The 23,045-nt window shown below is 39.7% G+C and overlaps 1 protein-coding gene across 5 annotated transcripts in view; it reads left to right on the top strand.

Annotated features, from left to right (window-relative positions):
• SCLT1 (sodium channel and clathrin linker 1) overlaps positions 1 to 23,045 on the top strand; it is a 43,009-nt gene that overhangs the window by 144 nt on the left and 19,820 nt on the right. The window contains exons 1-14 of one of the 5 annotated variants that reach the window (XM_082237660.1): positions 7 to 235; positions 1,138 to 1,244; positions 5,321 to 5,388; positions 7,675 to 7,724; positions 9,111 to 9,180; positions 9,561 to 9,616; positions 11,638 to 11,773; positions 12,481 to 12,603; positions 13,848 to 13,913; positions 14,759 to 14,829; positions 17,724 to 17,814; positions 17,942 to 18,033; positions 20,581 to 20,758; positions 22,741 to 22,839. In XM_082237660.1, coding sequence (XP_082093786.1) covers positions 1,211 to 1,244; positions 5,321 to 5,388; positions 7,675 to 7,724; positions 9,111 to 9,180; positions 9,561 to 9,616; positions 11,638 to 11,773; positions 12,481 to 12,603; positions 13,848 to 13,913; positions 14,759 to 14,829; positions 17,724 to 17,814; positions 17,942 to 18,033; positions 20,581 to 20,758; positions 22,741 to 22,839 — 1,134 coding nt within the window. In that variant the 5' untranslated portion in view covers positions 7 to 235; positions 1,138 to 1,210. Of the gene's footprint in view, positions 1 to 6; positions 236 to 1,137; positions 1,245 to 5,320; positions 5,389 to 7,660; positions 7,725 to 9,110; positions 9,181 to 9,560; positions 9,617 to 11,637; positions 11,774 to 12,480; positions 12,604 to 13,847; positions 13,914 to 14,758; positions 14,830 to 17,723; positions 17,815 to 17,941; positions 18,034 to 20,580; positions 20,759 to 22,740; positions 22,840 to 23,045 lie in introns of those variants that run through there. The other 4 variants (XM_082237658.1, XM_082237659.1, XM_082237661.1 and 1 more) reach the window with 4 other exon arrangements.

Below are 23,045 nucleotides of genomic sequence, written 5' to 3'. Positions count from 1 at the left end.
GTGTCTCGCGCCGGTCTCTTACGGGGGAGGTGGGGAGGCCTGTGATTGGTCCAGAACGGGGAATTAGGTGAGGCGGGGAGCAGCTGCGGCTTCACGCGCACGGCGGGGTTCCAACCGTCAGTCCCGGTCCGTGTGTGGGAAGAGAGTGAGAGAGAGGGTCGCGTGTGTTCCACCCCCACATTTCTTCCAAGAGAGCAATGTGACGCGCAACAGGCGACCTCGTCTGAAAAGAAACGTGTGTATTACATACACTTGTCGGCGGGTGTGGGGAGGCATTTTTCTTCAGTTAACGCTTCCTCTTAAATTAATAGTTTCTCCTATGGGTTTATGCCAGAACAAACCTTTCAGCCTAGTCATATATCTACTTTAGAAGTCCTTTCAGACGGGGTTTTTCATTGCAATAAGCTCTTTTGCACATTAATGGTGCATTTAGGGGTGGGTTTGTTCTGTTTTAGTATTAGTGGTTCTGAAATGCTTTCCCCCAGTGTTTCCACATAATTGCTGCTGGGAGAGACTATAACACAACAATAGCGGGATAAAAAAAAAAGCCCCTTGCTCCATAACGTTTGTTGTAACTTTTTGCTGATATCCCATAACTTTCTATACAACTTATGTACCGGTTGGAAATGAAGCAGTAGGACAACCCCAAAACTTTTGCAGGGACAAATGGTTGTGGATTTTTGTGTGTGAAAAGTGTTGAGTGAAGGACAGTGTATGACGGTTCTGATTGCATCATGGACACTAATAGTCATGAACATGCAATAAAAAGGATGCGCTGAAGGACTGTTCTTATTTTTATCTTTTTAAACTTTATAATGGTACACTGATGAGCTGCTGTAGCCTGGGGGAGTTTTATATTTGATATCCATGGGACCATGGGCATAGCCAAGAATTCCCCTCCCTGCCCCCCCCACCCGCCCACTGCACCCATGCATGGGACTATAGCTTTGAAAAGTGAGTTTTCATTATGATGTTTGATAGAGCATTTTTCTTTCAGAATTATTTGCACATGCCCTATCTTTCTGTAAATAGGACACTTGTAGATTCTGAGGAGAATTCAGTCAGAAACTAAAGTTAGAAATGAATGGAAGTAAATTACTGTAGGTTTTGCTGCTTACATTTATCTGACTTTTACAGGTTTTGTATTTACCTTGATGAGAGGGAGTTCATTTGGTCAGAAACCTTATTGTGCGACCTTCCAGGTTAAAATATGGAAGGAGCAACTGATTTTCCAAGAGTTCAAAGTAAGTTCTTCATATGAGTTCATTCAGATCTATACTGTTAGTTGATGTATTTCATTGAAAAGCTTAAACAGAAGTTTTCTTTTTATAAAAAAGAAGTGGGGGCCAATAACAGCTTAGGTGTTCTTCTGGACCTGTTGCTCTATATGAAGGTGCAGATAACATCAAAGACCACAAGTGCCTGTTACCTGCTTTTGCTGGTATTCTGTGCACTCCTATCTGGAGAGAGCAGACCTGGTGTCTGTTATTTTAACATGTATTCTGTCCAAATTAGACAATTGTAATAGTGTCTACATAGGGCTCTCTATAAAGACAGTTTGGAAACTCCAGTTATTTGTTTGCCAGCACGAGTTATACAACTCAAATTATACCAACCCTGTACCACTTGCATTGCTTACCAGTTTGTTTCTGGGCTTAGTTTAAGGTGCTGGTTTTGCTCTTTAAGGCCTACATTGTTTTGGACTAGGTTATCTGAAGTATCACCTACTGTCACGAACCTGCCAATGTCTTAAGATCAGCCTCAGAGTCAGGTTTATGGTCCTTGAGGAAATACCACTAGGCACCAGAGACTGACAATTTTATGTGGTGCCCCACATCTGTGGAATTTCCTTCTCAGACATCTTTGCCAGGCCCCTATTTGGTGGTTTTTCAATGAACTCTAAATATGTTTCACTTAGCTTTTCCTGAGTTATTTGTTACGTTTGTCTTTCTGGTTTAATTTCCCTCAGTGGGGGTGATGTATTTAATTTTAAGTTGTATCTTCTATTTGATTGTAATTATTTTTATCAATGGTTGGAAAGTGCTTTGTCATTGTCATTTCATTGTCATTTAAGAGGATCTATCTATCTCACTTAGGCTGTAATCCAAACCTCCTTTGCACCACTTGAGGGTTTGGATTGGGCAAAAGTATTCGTCTGTCCAGACTTGCTGGCCACTGCTCATGGACCACAGTCAGTAGAACCCCCTATTTCACTTGTTGAGCAGGCAGAAAACCTCAAAATGGAGTGTTCTGAGGAGGGCCTTAGCTAGCCTGGGTTTCATTGGCTCCCAAGATGGTCCCATTGCTGCCGCTTGATGGTAATGGGCCTGATCACTACACCAGCGCTAGGTTGGACCAGCACTTTGCCTACCTTATGCCTTCCAACTATCACCTTCTGCCTAGGCTAGTGTGAGCAGCAGGGCTACTGATGCAGCAGTGAACGCCTCCACTCTGTTAAACTGCAGTGCTCCCCAGCCAGGATTTGACTTGCAGTTTTGTATATTGAAACTTTACTCAAGGTCTTTCTTGCATAGACCTAATATTAGTGAATCTGATAAAACTTGTGTGCATACAGTTATTATTCCTATTCATTATTATCCTTATTTTGTACCTATAGGTAATGGTAAGGTAAAGGACCCCTGGACACTTAAGTCCAGTCAAAGGCAACTATGGTACCTATGCAGCACAAGTCCTACCCTCAATAAGTAAGAATGCAATCATAAACTCACTACTGTAGTTAAGTCCCATTGAACTTGGGGACTTAACATAAGAGGAGCCCATCTAGCACAGAACAGAGGTCTGACTGGTCCAGTGTCCTGTTCTCTCAGTGGCCAATGAAATTCCTATTGGAAACCTTCAAGAAGGACTTGGGTGCAATAGCATTTTCCCAGTTTGTCATTCCATCCCCATACTGTCTCAAACTGTGGAGGTAGAACATATCCATCGTGGTTAGTAGCTATAGCCTTATTCTCCATAAAATTTTCTAATCTTATTTTAAAAGTATCAAAGTTAGTGTCTGTTTTTACATCTTGTGGGAGTGAGTTCCATGGTTTAACTCTGTGCTGAGTGAAGTACTTTCTGTTCAGACTCTTCCAACATAGAGCTTCCTTGGACAGCCCCCCCCCCTTCTAGTAACATGCATGGGATTGTGAGAATTTCCATTACAGTACATTTTTCTTATGCTTTGTAAATCTTTCACCCTTTCAAGTTCATGTTCATTTCCATCAAATGAAACAGTAATAATGTATATAAAACAGAAATATGAAAAGAGGCAAAATGTTACTTCAACGTCAAGATAAACATTCCTCCTTTTATAGAGCAAACAGAGTGGCTGTTTCATAAAGGCTAGCACTGTAGATCTGGTGAATATGCTGCATATGACAGCTTAATCAAATTGGTGCTGGAATATTAGCATCACAAAGTGAAACACTAAGCATTTGTTTTCAGGGAGTTTCAAAGGTGCTCTTGTTACATCATTGAAAAAGCTGTGATACTTCTGTTCTGTTTAAATTTCATTTATCTAACATGCTCAGAAAATGTTAATAGCCACCACTGGGAGCCAGGTGTTAACATATGAAAACACATTTATTCTTGGTCTACTGCAGCTTCTTAATATAGTTGCCTACTAGTGTTTTGCAATTCCAAAGCATGCCTAATCAACTCAATATTGACAGCCGATGAATGGGTTACAATAAATGAAAAACTGTTTGTTTTCACTGCCATCCATTACTACATCACTTTAACTTCTTCCCCTGCATAACTCTTGCCCCAGACATTCCTTTAAAATTTTCAACTTGGCAAATCTAGAAAGATACAGTTTTCAGACCCAAAGGTGCATCTACTTTTACTGTAATGTTAGGTTCCATCTATTTTATATTTTTATGTAACCCTCCCTGGCATGCTTGGGAGATGCAGTAAATAAATGAATACAGTTTTACTGTAATTCTGAATTGACAAATACCTGACAAAATGTTCCCCAAAATGATAACTCTCATCTCAGTGACGTATCAATTACACCCTTAAGTGAGAGCTAACTAGGGCAGGAGAATGCTAATATTCAGATTTTGGGAATACTTCTGGAGCCAGTATTGCACCTTAAGGGTTTGGATACTGCTGTTGCCAGATGTGCTTTTACTCAGCTTCAGCTAGTGCAGCAAATGCAGTCTTCCCAGAATAAGACAGTTCTTGTCACTGCTGCACATACTTTGGCTACATCATTGTTGAATTATTGAAATCCCCTCAGTGTGGAGCTGCTTCCAAAGCATGTTTGGATGCTGCAGCTAGTCAAGAATACTGCTGTCAGTAATTCTGAGGATGTTATTCAGTATTCAGTATTACTCAGTCTCCATTTTCTTCCAGTATGTTGGTGCAGATAATGGCCTTGAGAGCCATAAATGCATTGGCCTAGGGTAGAACTCCTTGCTGAGATCTTGCCTGCTTGTCAAGATCATCTGAAGAGTCTCTGCTCTGCCTTCCACCTGTATCAGAAGCCTAAATTGATGGGTTTCCTAGAGTAACACCTGGGTTCTAGGGCACCCTTCCCCAGGTGGCACTGCTGGATGTAGAGCCTTTTGAAAAACTGTTAAAACTGTCCTCCTTAAAAGTTTTATATGTTTTATAAATGACTTAGAAGGCACCAGTCTAACAGGAAAGGAGCATATATGTGTTGAAATGAGTTAAACATGTAAAAATATTGTTATTTAAATGACTGAATTAATATCACATGAAGGATAATGTACAAGAGTCAACATACATCAAAATCTACTTCCAAGATAATCAGTAGAACCCCTGTTTAGGAAAGTCCAACCAATTTGAAATCTGTCAAGTGAACTCTTATTTTAGGTAAATTGGTAGCAAAGATGAATAAGGTGACTCCAAATAATGTTTTACTATCTTCTTAGATTTTGGGTGGTGGAATCCAACAAACATGTTGGTAAATAAAATTTGGTGAACAAAACTACTTACCATGCAATCCAATGCATTATTAGTTGGAAGTAGTCCACTGTGTTTCATGAAACTTACGGTACTCTCAAATAAGTATGTATGGATTGCAATAAACTTTTCTTTGTTGAATTCGTGTCTAAAGGTTTTTTGAAAAAGTGCATTCTTTTATAACAATAAAGGAAAGGGAATTCACAGTGAAAAGTGATTAAAACTGTGATCTATAAACTATATTGCATTTTAAGTTATATGTTGTCAAAATAAATGTCGTCTACATAAGGTAAGGTCAGGAAGCAAATGTATTGGGAGAGAATATTTCTAGTTGAATTTCATAATGTAAACTATCAGTCCTGCAAATTAAGGGATTAATTTGTTTCAGATCAAAGGCTAAATGATGTGCCCCAGCAACTTCAGACAGAGAATCTAACAACAACTACCTTTGAACAGGTAAATTTATTTCCTGGTGTTTACATTGCAGTAAGTCACCAAAATGATGCACTGTAGAAAGTTGTTGGAAAGGTTACTATTTTTTTTACCTCTACTAATCCAAGTTTTCATATATTATTGCATATATTATTGACACTATAGCATGGAGGAGCTTAAAGGTTTGTTTGCAGTTAGAAGCTACCCAGTTCTTTTTATTTAGGAACTTTTTATACCAGAGGTTTTCAACCTTTTTGAGCACACGGCTCCCTTGACCAACTACCTTCTTTCTGTGGCACCCCTGTGGGGCTCAGGAGCCCAGTTATGTCATCCCTTGCCTGCAGAACTGGCAGCCTCTCACCCATTTTTGAACATACTCCCTTGTGGAGTGTTCATTCAGCCTCCTTTCCTCTCCCTTCTTCTTGGGAGTCCTCTGGGCAACCAATGCTGCCTCTCCTGGTCTCTGAGCTGCCACCCCCTGCCCCAAAGAGAGATGCTTCCTCACAGTGCCCCACAGGAGTCTGGGAAGAGGATGCCCCCGACCTTGGTGACCCAACTGAGACTGGCCAAAGTTGAATGAGGCCAGCACCTTAACTTGGGAGGGAGCAGTGGGTGCTGCTGGGCCTGCATGGCGGAAAGGTTCTACTTCAGCACCGGGCACTCAGCTCCCAGGCAGGCATTGCACACAGCAAGCACAAGAAAGGTACCTGCCTGCCTGCTTGGCCTCTCACTTGTCTTCCCATTCCCAACAGCAAGGGCTGGCAGACTGGCTGTTTGGGCTCCATTGCCCACTTGGTTGCTTGCTTGCTTTGAGGCTGCCTTAACTTCTGGCATCCAGCACCCACTGGCCAGCCCCAGAGGCACTATTTGCCTGCATAGCATGTTGTAGAAGAAGAAGAAGAAGAAGAAGAAGAAGAGTTTGGATTTGATATCCTGCCTTTCACTCCCTTTAAGGAGTCTCAAAGCGGCTAACATTTTCCTTTCCCTTCCTCCCCCACAACAAACACTCTGTGAGGTGAGTGGGGCTGAGAGACTTCAAAGAAGTGTGACTGGCCCAAGGTCACCGAGCAGCTGCATGTGGAGGAGCGGAGATGCGAACCCGGTTCCCCAGATTATGAGACTACCGCTCTTAACCACTACACCACACTGGCCAGACATGCTGCAACAAACAGTCATTCGAGACACTTGGAGGCAGAGATGCAAGAGGGCATCCGAGGAGGAAAGGAAGGAATGAGGGATGGAGACCAGGGTTGCCCACGGCACCCCTGACCATCATTGAAGGCACCCCAGGGTGCCTTGCCACACTGGTTGAAAACCACTATTTTATACAGTACTAATTTTTAGAATATTGCCCATAAATACATATCTGCAGAATTGTGGATTAAAATAACAGAATCCATACAATAGAAATGAATGGGCTTTGGATTCATACACTTGCTCCTCTTAGCCTTTTATCCCCCTCATCCACTCTGATTCCTTCCTTATTGTCTTAGATGGACCAAACCATAACTTGTCATGATCTCTGAATTGTAGTTTCTTTGCTGTTGTGCAAGCCTCCTTTAATGACTTTTATTCATAAAGGTAGCTTATAAATATTTTACATAATACAAAATTGCTTTATTTATGAACTGCCTTGAGATGGTGTTTTGCCTTGTGAAGTAGTGAATGTGTATATACACGTGTGTATTATAATACATATTATATTGTATCATATTTCTAAAATCTAAAAGGCCTTTTTGTAATTGTTCTGAGGTTGACTGGGGAAATACTGAAAAGTAAGACCTTTTAATAACCATATATTGATCAGATGCAACTACAAATTTAAAAGCTTTACTGATGCTTCCAGGTTATAACTTTATAGATCAACAATAATTGCTAATCCACAGTTTTTCTAAAACAAAACAGAAATTCATAGTACAACAAGAGGCTGGTTCTCACTTATAGTGAGAGGTGTGCCACAGATTTGTAATACTATAGAAACTAATATGTTTACATGGGCTTAGATGAGAAAATTTCACCCTGCTCTAGTTTCTGATCAAAAGGTGGTATATGAATCATCATTTGGAGCATTATTAGTCATTTTAGATGGAGACTTTCTTTCTGCTGTGGAAAAAGATTGTGTTTATCTCCAGAAGAACTGAAATTACACATATCATTTTAATGTAAAAGCAGAATATGGAATTAAATATCAGTGCACATGGAATGGATTGGCCAAAACATGAAGATTTTAGAAAATTAAATATGCTTCACTTTTTAAATATATGTGGTAATATGTAACAGTATTAAAAGGAAATAGTTTCATTTCAGAAGAATTCCTTAGGAGGTAACAATTCAATGGAGCCTGAACTGATGAATCAAAGGTAAAGGTTTTTGTTTTTTTGGTGTTATAATTAAATTTAAAGTACTACTGTGTTTCGAATGTGGTTTGATTATTTTGTTTGTTTTCTATCAGCCACTTTTTAAATGTTATTTTCAAGCTTGGAAATATAGAATAAAAAGGGAACAATAATGTATTTTTTTCTTTCTCGGTTTGATCTGAATTTGAAAGGAAGTCTGTGTGTATACTGATAGTGCTCTATGGAGCTTTACGTTTTTTAAAAAAAACAACATTGTGTTATGCCTCATTAATATTTGGTGCTGACCCATTTTAGCATTGGTTCAAAAGAGGAAAAAATGGTATATAGAAATGAGAGAATTATTGGATGCCAGGATCCAGGTTTGGGGCAAGTACTCTTTGATGAGAGAAGCCCAGCAGAGATTTAAAGTCACAAAATATGCAGCAAAGTAAAGCATGGAAATTTAGGCTGTTAGACCTTTAAAATATGTCCTTGTGAATTCCTTCCAAAGTTCCCCTCTTCCCCCAGCATAGGAAAAGGCCACATGTTTGGTAAGTTAAAAAATTACTTACAAACCCTCCAAACGTCAGGTTTATGTGCTTTTCAATAAATCTGTCAGAAAAGTTGCAGAAGCAGTAAAGCATGGCTTAGTTATTGTGGTGAAAGTCCTAAATTAATGGTTTGAAGCTCAATAGTGGTTTTGCACTTATCTGATTGACTGGGGTACAACAGTAGGCTTTATTAGCTTCCTTCCAAGGTTAGCTTCCCCTAGCTAAACCTGACAGGTTAGCATATGGTATTAACCCATTTGTGACTTAAGCATGCTGGTTATCCCTACAATATCAAGAAGCAAGTCCAGTTGAACGTTGTGAAATATACTCATGAATAAGCATGTTTAGGAGCATGCTGTGCAACTTGAGGTTAATTGGCTTTCCTTGATGGTAGTGATGCCATTAGCTGTGTTTGGAGAACCCATGGCTCTTAAACAGGGTAAAAATACCACAAGTGTCTCATGCCTTAGGAATTACAATGTGGGAAACCATAGCAAGTCTGAGTATCCAAGCTCTTGGATAGGCATTAGACCAGTCCTTTCACTCTTCCTGTATCTATTTGCACAATTGTGTGAATGTTGCATGGAATTTTCACTGGATATAATTTTTTCTAAGGTTACCATTTTGGATGCAGTAGAGCTTCCACTGAAAGGCAGGCCATCCCTTTATGAAAATAGATTTTTCTTTACACCAAACAAGGCGCAGTGTGATTCATCCCCCTCTATTGACAAGCATTTTGCTGAGGAAATGGGAAGGATTGTGTTGTGTATCAAGCCACAGATCACCTCCTTTAAACTAACTGAATGCTCAGTCAGTGTTACCAATGTCTTTATTTTGTATATTTTTACTTCCACGTTAGACTGTCTCCTCTAGCTGTTGATTATGATGGACATCTGAAGGAAATGAATGAACAGCTGAGGTACTGTCAGGTATGAATCATACACACCAGTGTGCAAATGTTTTCCTGTTTCTCTTCACACAAGCTTATTGAGATCAAATTTTAAGACATAGTAGCATGTGCAGTTGAAATTTACTCGGAGTGAATAAATTTGAGTATGTCTGTCATTGAATACCCATTATGAATAATATTGTCAATACTAAAAACAGTTTTTCTTCTAAGTTATAAAATGTTATAATTCTTTTTTTCATGTAGCTGAACTAGCAAAAAGAATTTTATATTCCGTTTTGTCACTGGTGTTTGTGTATATACATGGTGTGCGTGAGATTTAATTTTAGTGTGTCTAATCTAACAGTTTTGTGACACCTATTCAAAAATGAATGCTTACTGTTATTTATTGCTTTTTTTTAGGTGCAGATGAGGGAATTGCGACTAAAACTTGAACAAGTCACCAAGGAAAATGAAAGGTCGATGCACTGAGTGGCGTGGTTTTTTTGTTTGCTTGTTTATTTACTCATTTTTAGATTTCTATACAGTCTTTCATTCGAAGATCACAGGGCAGTTTACAATATATAGACACAAAAATGCATAACATAGTAGCAAACAAAAACAGTAACCCCTCCACGGTTTAAAAGGCCATAGATTGTTTAATCAGCCAGAGGCCTGGCATAAGAGAAATGTGGTGTAAAAAGATACGTTACGAGGGTGCCAGGCAAGCCTCCCTGGGGAGAACATTCCACAAGTGGGAAGTCACCGTGTCGCTCAGATTTTGAGCGCAGGGTCCAGGTTGGTTCATATGGAGAGAAGTAGTCCTTGAGGTACTGCAGTCCCGAGCCTTTTAAGGCTTTATGGGTCAAAACCAGCACTTTGCATTGAGCCTGGAAACTAATTGGCAGCCAGTGCAGTCAGGCCAGGATTGGTGTTGTATATATGTCTTGTCCTGATGAGCAATCTGGCTGCTGAATTCTGCACCAGCCGAAGCTTCTAAACCGTCTTCAGAGGCAGACCCGTGTATAATGCATTGCAGTAATCTAACCTAGAGGTTACAAGAGCATAGATAACAGAAGTTAGATAACTATCCCTGTCCAGATGGGGTGCAACTGGTCCACCAGCCGCACCGTGCCTATGAGGGGAACATGGTGGTGACTCTGGACGTGAGCCAGGCCCTTCCTGTGAGTCATCCCAGCTGTGGCGGATGCCACCTGGGCCTCCTCATGAGGCAGGAGCAGGCAGGCTTAATGCCTCAACCAGTGCCTAGCAGCTGACTTAGATCTACTTTAATCAAACTTGCTCTCAAGTAAGTGTGTATAGGATTACAATCTGAACACGCCTCTCCTCTCCCCTTTTTGCCATCAATGTCTCTTCCCACCCTGATTTCATGCTGCCAGATGCATTTTCAGAGTGAGCATTACTATCGCTAGCATCATTTTCTTTTTCTTTTTTAAAAGTTTTTTTTATTAACTATTTTCACATAACAAATTATTCCAACAAATCTTTTTCATTATATTCTCCCCCCATTTTCCCCCTCTTCCTAGCATCATTTTCAACCACCAAGCTTAATATTTATAAATACGTATATGCAAGCAAAATATTATATGGATATTATTCGTATATTTCTAACCCTGCTCACATATCTATAATACTGCTCATACACAACTGTTTACTCTTTTCTTTCATAACAAAAATATATGCGTGTCAGAGGTTTACCTAGGGGACCTGGAGTACTTGATTTATGTTAACTTAGTGACTTTTATTTATTATTAAAGTTGTATCCCGCCATTCCTCTCAAAGTACCCCAGGCCTCTAAATTTTCAAGTAGCAATTCCATGCTGAATTTTAGGTGCAGTGTACTTTCTTTTTCTATAGGAATCGGTCTTTTTTCCATTCTTGTCCCTCCAGCAACAACAGAGAGCCTGGTTTTTGGAGGCCAGTATTGTCATGATGAAAGATCAGATCTGGCAAGGGAAGGGGAAAGGGTCTCATTTTTGAAGTAGAGACATCCCTAAAGGACAGACCAAGAACAAGGAGAGACATCCCTGGGAAGATACTGCATTTCTTCACAATGTTGAATTCCTCCCACTATTTTCCACAATAAACTTATATTGTGTCTTATGGCTATAGGATGTGTTTCTAACATCCTCTTTGCATAATTTTTCACAGCAGCAGCCACTTGTCTTCAGCTTGTCAGTTTCTTCATTGCACAGCAAGAACTATTAAATTCCTAAGAAAATTCCTGCTGTTCACATGGAGCACTTTGGTGCTGTGCCAGGATATGGTCATAAGGGATCTACAGATACCGCTCTTAGTGTTTGTTTCTCTTGTGTATATCCTGTAGAAAGATTTCAGTGTGCTTATAGCTTTCAGAATAATTCAATTCATTGTTATAAACTTGAGAAGTGTTTATTTTCCAGCTGATGGTTCATTTCCATCAAATTGGCTTTGATTACTATGTTAAAATAAATTGCTTGTCTATATATTTGTAACCTAGATTGCATGAAGAATTGAAAGAGGCTGTTGAAAAGCAGTTGGAGGCTCTACAAGCTGGTCCTACCTCAGGGGATGGTACATTCATGGATGAAAATATAATAAGAAACCTTCAAAACCAGCTACAACTAGCAAATAAAGTGAGTGGATTCAAACATCTAGACTGCCTTGGTTCCTTGACTCTTTTGTATGTAGTTTTAAAGCATATTTCCTCAGAATTGGCCCTTCCCCTCCTTTTACTTTGTTTTTATTTTTGGTGAAGGTAGCATGCGCTTCTCAAAGTAAAATTTTGTCAGGATTTTTAAGCTTGCTTTTAATTTCAGGATTTTATCTTATTGGTAATCTGTGAACCTCTAAGGTCTGTTGAAGATGATATAATAAGTTCTGGTGTATTGAATGAAGTGTTGGATTAGGACCTGCGGAACCAGGGATCAAATCCCCACTTAGCCGTGAAGCTTACTGGGTGACCTTAGGGCAGTTGCTCACTCTCAGCCTAATCCACTTCAGTGTTATGAGGGTAAAATAGGAAAGAATAGAACTGTGTATACCACCTTGAACCCCTTAGAGGAAAGGTGGTAATTAATTAATATTCACATTTGAATTCCATTTTTCTGCGGCTAGGTTGCAATTGAATAGAATTGCCCACTGTTTAATTATATAGCATATAGGAAACATGTAAGTAATAAGTACCATCGCTTTGGGAGGCAAGTGGGAATATATTGCAGTATCTGCATAATGCAGAGTAGCTTTGTAGAAAAATAACAATCTCTGCTTTCAGTTTTCTGAATCATAAGCACTAAGCAGAAACAAAGTTTATCATATACTATTTTTGCTTTTATTTTTGTAGGAAAAGGAACATGCAGTAGAACTTTGGCAGACAGTATCACAGGAGTTGGAGCGACTTCAGCAGATATATCATGCACACATGACAGAAGCACAGATTCATATTGCTGAAAGTCAAAAACAAAAAGTAATCCAGTTTATTGTAATAGCTATGTATTAAAATTTGATTAAAACTTCAGTCCTCTTTTATGGTGGGGGTGAGACTCCATGGTACTTGCTCTGCTACAACCAAAGCCATACCGGGTCCTTCTGGCTGGGATGGGAAGTAGGAAGATAGAATTTTATTCTCTTTGTCGCAGTGGGAGGGACATGCCAGCTATGTAGCTGGTGTAAATTCAGACTCAATCCATTGACATGTCGGGAAACAAGGAGGCTTTGGGTCCTTGTTCATGGTCTGTCTCCATCATGCCCATCCACATGCAGCTGCTGGGTGACCTTGGGCTAGTCACACTTCTTTGAAGTCTCTCAGCCCCACTCACCTCACAGAGTGTTTGTTGTGGGGGAGGAAGGGAAAGGAGAATGTTAGCCGCTTTGAGACTCCTTAAAGGGAGTGAAAGGCGGGATATCAAATCCAAACTCTTCTTCTTCTTCTTCTTCTTCTTCCATGTAACATCCTGTTTCAGACCATCTAGTGAATGGTGCATCTATTCCAGCAGACTTTTCTGTCAGGATTTGGGGGGCATAAGTGCTGTCCTGAGGGCAGAGCTTCTGTCCTTTGGCAAAGCAGCTCTTTAATTGTTTCCATAAGCTCTTCATCTGGTACTTAACTGACTTTTGGATTGCTTTTGTAAAAGCAAAAACATGATTGTTTCTCCTTTCCTTGAGATTTCAGAGATTGTCTTCAGAATGTGACATCGGTGAATTCTGAAAGTCTAAAAACTATAAGGCATATTAGAAAAGGAGCACACTTACTATGGCTTCAAAGCTCCTTATTTTGAAACCGATTTTCAGGGGTTAATTGCAGGGTTACCTCTCTTTAACTTACACAGCTTTTATACATAGGACCCATTACTACCACACACACACATGCAACTATTGGTTCTGGTGCAAATACCTCACATCTGGTTGCAGAATGTTCAACCACAGCTTGGCATTGACTGAGTACTTTGTGTGTATATTTTTCCATTTCTTTCACACACACACAAAACAATAGGGACTGGAATACACCATTATTGCTTTTTCTGCTGCTGTGTATTTCTTTGGAAATATCTGGCTAACTGTCAAAGAGAGAATTTTGGATGACAGCCAGTGGTAATGTATACAATATAGTAATAGTACTTAAATGTTTAAAATGTTAAGCTTGAGCATTTATTTTTATGTTGATGATAAATTCTTTAGATTATAATTACATGCTCTGCATCTTCTTTTTAGGATCAATTGACAAGCTTTCAGCAACTAACAAAGCAACTGCATTTCAACAACGAAAAAACAGAGTCAGTAAGTGAAACACTGAACATTATAATAACATCTTGAAACTGTTGTAGCCTATCTCATATGAATGTCCATTAAAAAGGGGGAAATATATAAAACAAATGCAAATAGCTCCAAAGCAGATTCTAGGCACTTCTTATCTGTGTATATTATAAACCCTACCTTATTTTTTAACGACTATGCCATATTTCCTACTTCATTTTTAATCTGTTTTAATTTATTTGTTGGATAACATAATTGGCCCTTGCTCTGGAAAATTAGGTCAGATTTGCGTCACCATGAAGAAGCAAGCCTCTGTCTGTGAAACCACACTTATTTACTTTTATTCCCTAGAGTTTTTTATTATCATTCAAAATAATGATTTACAATTTTCTGTTTCCTCTGCTTCTCTTCTTCACTTTTTGTGTCAACTCTGTTAGAGGGTAGTGAAAATGATTAGTGGTTGTAAAAGAGAGCATGAACACTGCATAGGGTACAAAGTTGTTTTATATATGATATGAAAACGCTGTACAATGTAAGTTGACAATACAATAAAAAAGGCAAATGATATAAATATCTACATTTAAGAGAGAATTAAGAGGTTTAAATGGAAAGTGGAGAACTTGTGAAGAAGATAGTCAAGTTGGGAAATTATGAAAGACTTAAACATTTTAGAGTCAACTGTAAGCAAAGAGCAATTTTTTGAAAAGCAAATTCTTACTTCTTGAGGTACATATGTGTAACCAGAACTTTTAAAACTTTCTGCTACAGGTCTTGGAGTCAAAGAAAAATATATCCACCATACTATGTTTACTGATTATTATTATTTTTTGTTCTTTGGAATGTATTAAAAGACTTTTCCATTCTTGTAGCTTAATCAGGTATTTAAGAAGACTGTAACAGAACAGAATGTAGAACTGGACCAGCTACGCAAGCAACAGAGGTATAAATGAGATTTCTGAAACCTACTTTTATTTCATGAGCCCTAGTAGCTTGTTCTACCTTGTTCATTAAACCCATCTAACATCACAGAAACAGCAAACTATGTGACAGTGGTTCATATCCAGAGGCGACTTTTGAATGAGCAAAAAGTTTTTGTGCAGTGAAAATTTCATTAATTCTAGTCCACTGCGCTCCATGCACTACACATCCCTTCTTGTCCCTAACTCTTTTGAGGGGTTACAGTGGGGAATCTGAAAATAAAGACCTTGCCTGGTAATAGTGAAAGTGCCTTCTGGTTATGCGATCACATATTCTAAGTACCATTCCACTATGATTAAACTGTAGTGGTTGTGTGTATTTTTGATTCTTAATCAACTGGACTTCTCTGCCACCCTTCCCCTCTGCAGGGAGGTGGGAACAATTCGGATGGTCCGCCCCCGCCACTTAATGGATCCAAATGGTTTCCAGAGAGTGGTAGGAGATGCTTTATCCCATGTTGATGGCCTTTCAGCTGATTTGCTGGTGGCCCGCTGGAATGCGGAGTTAACCAGGGCTATTGACTGTCTGGCTCCGAAGCGCCCTCTCCGATTGCATGGAGCCCGGACAGCCCCGTGGTTTTCTTCAGAGCTGAGGGTGAGGAAACAATCGCTGAGACGGCTAGAGCACCGGTGGCAGAAAACTCATTCTGAATTAGCAAAAATCATGTCCACTTCTCTTACATTAGCATGTACCTTTCCTGAACCAAAAGCCATGTGATGAGCAGAATGGCAACACTGTATTTTCACAATGGGATTATTACCTTTTTTTTTTTTTTTTTTTTTTTGCATCACTTGAAGAAGCAAGTAAATACCGGTACTTGCATAAATAATTGATTGCCACAGCCTTAGGGGCTTCTTTTTGCATAAGTAGCAGTGGATGAGAGTGAATAAATATTTTAAATATTTTGATGTATAGTGGTACCTCGGGATACAGATGCTTCAGATGCATATCTTGTGAGTCTCCACTCCAGGGGTGTGCAGGCAGATAAGCCTCCTTCCAATGCAGGGCAGATGCAGAAGACATTTATACAGTGGTACCTCGGGTTACAGATTCTTCAGGTTACAGACACTTCAGGTTACAGACTCTGCTAAACCAGAAATAGTACCTCGGGTTAAGAACTTTGCTTCAGGATGGGAACAGAAATTGTGTGGTGGCGGTGCAGCGGCAGCGGGAGGCCCCATTAGCTAAAGTGGTACCTCAGGTTAAGAACAGTTTCAGGTTAAGAACGGACCTCCAGAACGAATTAAGTTCTTAACCTGAGATATCACTGTAATGGTCCTGTCCATGCAACAGAACTAAGCACAGAAACATGGCACTTTACTGCATATCAGATTAAAGTTTTTAGCTATAAGTGGAAGTGTAGCTATCTAAGCAAACCTAGTAGATTGGTTGAGTGGATGTTTTCCCTATCGCTGCATTGCTGTGTCCTGCTATTCTGTGCTGCTGTTTCCCCCCTCATATTTCTGTTTTTTGTGATTTTGTTTTATGATATTTTTTTAACCTGCCCTGGGACCATTTGGTGAGGGATCTCTTCTGAGGAAAATACATACCTACATACCAGATTCTGTTAAGGCCTGTGGAGATATGAAGATGCTTGCCTAACATCAATGGGCAGGGAGTTCCAGAGAGTAGGTGCTGCCACACTAAAATATCAGTTCCTTACAAGTGAGGAATACTTTTAAAAGTGCCAGTTCCACAGATCAAAGGAGTCAATGGGTATATATGGATAAGATGATAGTTGAAGCTGGTCCACAGCTGTTAAAGACTTTATATGCTAGTAGGAACACCTTAAATTTGGCCCAGTAATGAATCAGTAGCTAGCCTGTCTTGAAAGCCACAAAGATTGTATCTAAAGCCTCCAACAAAGAAGCAGGGACACGGCTGCAGTACCGTTCTCTTGCTCTTAGAAAAGGGTGTTTATCAGGGTGACCAAGATTGGCTTAGTCTCAGGGCTGGGCCTGAACGCAAAGTAAAATATGTAGAGAAAATATTTTAATTATTCAGATGTGAACAATAAATATCTGCTGAAAGCCACAGATTGCAGTAGCACCTGCTGATGGAAACTTCTACTTCAATTCATAATTCCCTGTACAGTTTGGTTAGAGGGTATGTCCTATTTCATATAGAGATGGTGTTATTGCTGAAAAGTGCTTCGCAGAAGTTTCATAAGAAAATAAGAAGGGCCCTGTTGGATCAGATCAAACCTTTATCTGGTTTATCTGGCCCATTTCCCACAGTGGCCAGTCAGATGGTTTTTGGAAGCCCACAAGCAGGACTTGGAGGGCAGTCGTTCTTTTTTGCTGTTGTTCTCCAATGACCCTTAAGAGGCATAAGATTTTTGGTCCTGGGGTGGTATACAGCTCTCATGACTAGCTTTCACTGATAGATTTATCCTTCATTAATTTGTCTAATTCCCTTGTAAAGCCATCAGAGTTGGTGGCCACATTTGTGAAAGTGAATGCCATAGTTTGAATACGTTCTGTGCACTGCAGCTGTTATAATGTGTATGGGCTCAGTATCTGAAAAATCTCCATACACATACCACGTTATCTTTGGATCCATGCTGCTTTCGTTGAGACACTGAGGTCAGCTCCTTTCAGACAGTTTGGCACCCACCTGGCTGCATGAAAGCAGTTTTAGCAGTAATCTTGCCACTGATTCACAGATAAAGCAGATGGAGGAGATACAAAATAGTCAAACATGCATTTTTATTGGTCCAATGTAAATGTTTTCAGTATGGGAAAACATTATTTGATTATACAGTTTAGTTAAGATGAAATAAGTAATTGTGATTAGTAACTCTAATCTGCTTTTTACAAGAAATTAAAAAAATTAAGTGTTTATTTTTACGTGTAGACAATCCAAGTTGGACTTGAGAACAGCAGCTGCTAAGGTTGATGAGATGACCAGACTGATTGAGAATCTTCAGGCCCAGGTAGATAGAAAGGTATGTCATGTTACTTCTGATTTCAAACACAAGGCATTAATCAGACTTTGGTTGGTTGGCTCCTATTTTTAAAAAAATTCAAGCGAAGCTCTGATAATAATTTCTGATTGACTTCTGTGGCTTCCAGGAAGAAGAGGTGCTTGCTGCTCAGGAAAGAGAGGAAGCATCAGACAAACGCTTGCATCAGTTGCAATCTAGCGTAAAAGAACTGGAGAAAAGGTAGAACATTAATTGATATAAGGAGTGTGTGTGTGTTTGTTTGATTCTCTGGCACCATAAGGAGGAGCATTGAGAAATTCAAATTCTTTTGTTTTGTTTTGTTGCTTAAGCCATTACAGATATGTTCTTCATTGAATATAGCTTATTAGACTTATAACTAGGCTTGTTACTAACTGTACTTTTCTATGTATTAGATATAAAAGTACACTTCCATTGGTAAACGGCATCTTCTTCTCACAGAAGGGTTGTTTACTCCTTTCCTAATCAGTGCCTTCTGGTGTTCTGGACTTCAATTTCCATCATCCCTCACTGTTGACTTGGGCTGATAGGAGGTATAGTCCAAAACAACTGGGAGGCCACAAAATTGAGGAAGGCTGCATGCAAGTATTAGAGTAGGTAATATAAAACTACATCCAAAGATATTTTTGCAAAAGTTTGGGAACTGCTGTAGAACGTTCTTCTTAACATGCATGGACACCTGTGATTATTTTCCTTCCATTCCTTGGTGGCAAATGTATGTATGAATATTGCCTCTGAAGTTAATCTCTGTTTCTACTTGATGCGTTAAAGAGAGGTATTTGAAAGGTTTAAGATATATTGCAAAAACTATAGATCCAATCTACAAATTCATGCATACCTGCCAACCAGATTGCTGGTTCTGTTGAATTTGTAGAAACTCACCACCGGTTGCTAAAGGAGAAGATGGCATTGCTCCAGTCCATACTGAAAGAGGCAATCAATGTTAAATCCCAATCCAATCTAGAAAGTTCACTATGCATGCACCCCTGGTTGCTAAATGCAGGATTTTATACCAGGTATTGTCTTTTTGCATGCACTGATTGTATCCACAAAGCAATCCACATGCTAAATTTTAATTTTGAATCTGATGCTTGTCACTGTAGGGGAGTGTTAAGCTGGTGTTGTGGATGTGTTTCTTGGCATGCTTACGTGGAAATAAGTTGAATTTAAATCAATAGAATAGTTTTTAATCCTAGAGCAACATAATACAGATCTTGGGAGGTCATTCTTAATAGTTTCTTAGAGCTTTGCCCTTCATTTTTTGTTGTTGCCATCTCTTAGCTGGCTCCATCATACATGTTGACAAATTGCTTTTTCCATTTGAATGTGTGAAAAGAGTTTATGTGCTGAGAATTACTGTTAATAAAAGCAGAATGATCTTAATACAGAATGATCCTAATGTACAGGTTTGGGTCCTCAGGAATGGGACCAATTTATACCAGGCGCTGAGCGTTAGGTTGGGAATATCCTCCATTTAGAATTGAGTAGTATGCTTATTAGTGAGTTGGTGGAACTCCTGAATAAAGCCTTTCTTACATTATATATAAGACACCACAGGAAGCTTGCTGTTAAGTCTTAATTCAGGTAACCTTTCAAACCACCAGAAAAGAACCTCTATCTAGGCCATAGTTTGGAGGATTATTTTAAATGAGTTCAAATTAACAAATGATTGTATGTGATCAGTGAGCAAACCAGAATACAAAACCACAACTGGGATGTGCATCAAAATGTTGTAATTTGGAGTACTCCCATTTCCAGGATACTCTGTTCTATTCCCTCTCCCATCCTAAGTTTCTGGATTCCCTGCCCATTCTCCCAAGTCAGTCAGAATTCTGTGGCCACTAAAGTTAAAGGACCCCTGGATGGTTAAGTCTAGTCAAAAGCAACTATGGGGTGCGACGCTCATCTTGCTCTCAGGCCAAGGGAGCCAGTGTTTGTCCACAGACAGCTTTCTTTGAGTTGTTGATCTTTTGAAAGAATTATCAAGGGCAGTTATAGCATGGTGTTATAGCAAAAGGTTTCATAGATGTACATATCAGTCATGAGATCTGAATTTGAAAGAGCTTGTCACTTTGCCAGGAAAAACTGCTGAACTCCTGAAAACTACCGTATTTTTCGCCCCATTAGACGCACCGGCCCATAGGACACACCTAGTTTTTTTTTGGGGGGGGGAAATAAAGGGAAAAAATTATTTTCCCCCCAGGTGTGGGGTTCGGGCGGGGGAAGCCCGAGCTTCCCCCAACCCCAGCCCCCAGAACAGGCTGCTATCTGCAAGCCGTGGGAGAGCTGTGCGAAGTCGCGCAGCTCTCCCATGGCTAGCGGAGGACTGCGCGAAACCCGAAGCTTGGGACATGCTGAGCTCAGCACACCCCAAGCTTCTGGGTGCAGGCAAGCTCTCCGCTAGCCATGGGAGACCTGCGTCTCCCACGGCTAGCGGATAGCTTCCTGAAGCCTGGAGAGCGAGAGGGGTTGGTGCGCACCGCCCCCTCGCTCTCCAGGCTTCAGCGAAAGCCTGCATTCGCCCCATAGGACGCACACACATTTCTCCTTCATTTTTGGAGAGGAAAAAGTGTGTCCTATAGGGCGAAAAATACGGTAACCTTCAGAATCACTTCAAGATAGTGAAATGTGGCAAATGAAAATTCATATAACCTTGTCCTCTCTAGATTACAAGAGCTGACAATTGAATGTAGTTTCAATCCTAGATTTGGCTTCAATCAGTTAAGTGGTCCTTGTTCTGATATGCAGGCTTTGTGTAGCTGCCGAAGATTTAAAAGAGCTAAGAACAGAAAAAACAAACCTAGAAAAACAAATCCAAGAGCTGACTGTGAAGTGCACTGTTATAGAAAGGGAGAAGAATGATGCTATGGAAGAGGCTTGTAAGAACATCCAACTCTTAGAAGAAGCTAATCTGCAAAAGAGTCAGGTAAACAAAGCACCAAGGGACCAATTCTCCATACCTGAATATTCACTCTGGTTCTTTTTCTGAAATAGCTGGAATAATCCAGAACATGAGTGAGAGGTTACAATTTTGAACAGCCTGTTCAAAAAGGGGCCTTCTTAAAGCCACCTCATACATTCAATTATGTCTGAATAATGTAAGTATTTCTGACCAGTAGTCACACACTTTAAGCATTATAATGCAAATTGTGTCTTGTGTAATACTATCATTTTTTACAGTCTTCATCATGCACTTTCAGGAAAAGTGACTTCCACCAGACACAGTACGCATTTCAGAAGTGCCTGAATTCTCTTAGAGCAATGGTCTTACTTGAACATTAAATAAAACTTGGGATGTTTCATTGGGGCTCCCATTTTAGGGATCATCCTTTGGGTCATGTATTTTAAGCCTGTGACATCACATAGTTAGCATTTTTAAAAATTGAATCTTAGGGCATATATGTTTACCAGTAAGGCAGTTCAGGTAGCATAACCTGTATAAAGCTAGTGTAATTTTTTCTGTCAATTCTGAACCATCTTGCTAGTATGATGTACAATAGTAAATAGAACTCTAAAGTGTAGCACTCTAGAGACAAACAACTTTTAAATATAGTCTGTAATACTCTTTTTTAAAAAACAGATTTTTTAAAGTCCATTTCATTTTGGGAGGGAAACCAATTTCTTATAACTTTGAAGTACTATACTTGTATTTTGACAATAAAAACTAAACATAATGTTCTCTGATATGGAAAAGGGGGATGATCCAGTCTGTCCTCTGCATGCAAGAGGAAGGCTACGAGAAGAAGGGAGCTGTCAGTGGGAGAATTATGCACAAAGAAAGGGCATGGAGGACAAGGGGAAAATGTGATGAAGAACTGGATCATATACATATTGCTATTGTGCTCCACCAATGGAAGGAAGGACTTTTAGATTGGATCTCTCAGCTATGGGAATGTTAAAATGAAAGGTCTCTTGAGAATGCAGTTGTTTAAACTCAGAAGAAGGTTGGTTGAGAAACAGATACTGTATCTAGATTCTAGATTCTGGTAGGTAGCTGTGTTGGTCTGACGCAGTTGAAATAAATAAAAAAATTGTCCAGTAGCACCTTAGAGACCAACTATGTTCTGCACATGAAAGCTTATACCCAGAACATGCTTAGTTGCTCTCTAAGCTGCTACTAGACAATTTTTTAAGATGTCTACATGTTCTTGTCTCTTGATTGGTTCAGCATTAGTTTTGGCTCGTGATCATAAGTTTAATTAGCCTGAAAATTCAGGTATGCCAAATTCATTTTTTCTTACAATCTAAGTGTATGTGGAACTCTCTCTTTGTGTTGTCACTATATGAGAAATCCAAAAGTTAGTTCATGGTGTAAAAAATCCATAGTATACAGTTAACTTAGGGATGTGGGTGGCGCTGTGGGTAAAACCTCAGTGCCTAGGACTTGCCGATCGCATGGTCGGCGGTTCGAATCCCTGCGGCGGGGTGTGCTCCTGTCGTTCAGTCCCAGTGCCTGCCAACCTAGCAGTTCGAAAGCACCCCCGGGTGCAAGTAGATAAATAGGGACCACTTACCAGTGGGAAGGTAAACGGCGTTCCGTGTGCTGCGCTGGCTCGCCAGATGCAGCTTGTCACGCTGGCCACATGACCCGGAAGTGTCTCCGGACAGCGCTGGCTCCCGGCCTCTTGAGTGAGATGGGCGCACAACCCTAGAGTCTGTCAAGACTGGCCCATACGGGCAGGGGTACCTTTAACTTTACTTATACAGTTAACTTAGGAGTGACGCACAAGTAGAAATATGAAATATACTAAAACTCATTGGAAAAGTGCATTTTAGAGTTCGTTAATTTTCTGTTCACTAGAACACCATGGTCTTGTAACTGTTTAATTTTTTGAATTGTTACCTGGTTGTCCTCAACAGGGAATACACTTAGTTTTTTAAGGACTATTCATTTCATTTCCCATTTAGGCAATGATATGTGCAAAACAAAAAGAAGAGGAGATTGAAAATATGAAGGAAGCATTTTCTCATCTGCTTCAAGATGCTGCTTCAAGTACTAGAAAGGAAGTGAGTTGTGCTTAAAACTTTATTTATTGGAGAAAACATTTATATAAAACTGCAGAGCAATTTATGGGAAGAATTTATTTAATTAATTAAATTTAATTTATATACCATCCTTCATCTGAGGATCACATAGCATTTTTTAAAAATACGTAGCATAGCAACAAACAAAACAACCCTCCCAAAAACAGTAATCAATACAATAAAACAAG

Source organism: Podarcis vaucheri (assembly GCF_965113315.1).
Source record: "Podarcis vaucheri genome assembly, chromosome: 9".
NCBI classification, from domain to species: domain Eukaryota; kingdom Metazoa; phylum Chordata; class Lepidosauria; order Squamata; family Lacertidae; genus Podarcis; species Podarcis vaucheri.
Note: the sequence above shows the minus strand (reverse complement) of the source record. Positions and strands in the feature narration are given on the sequence as shown.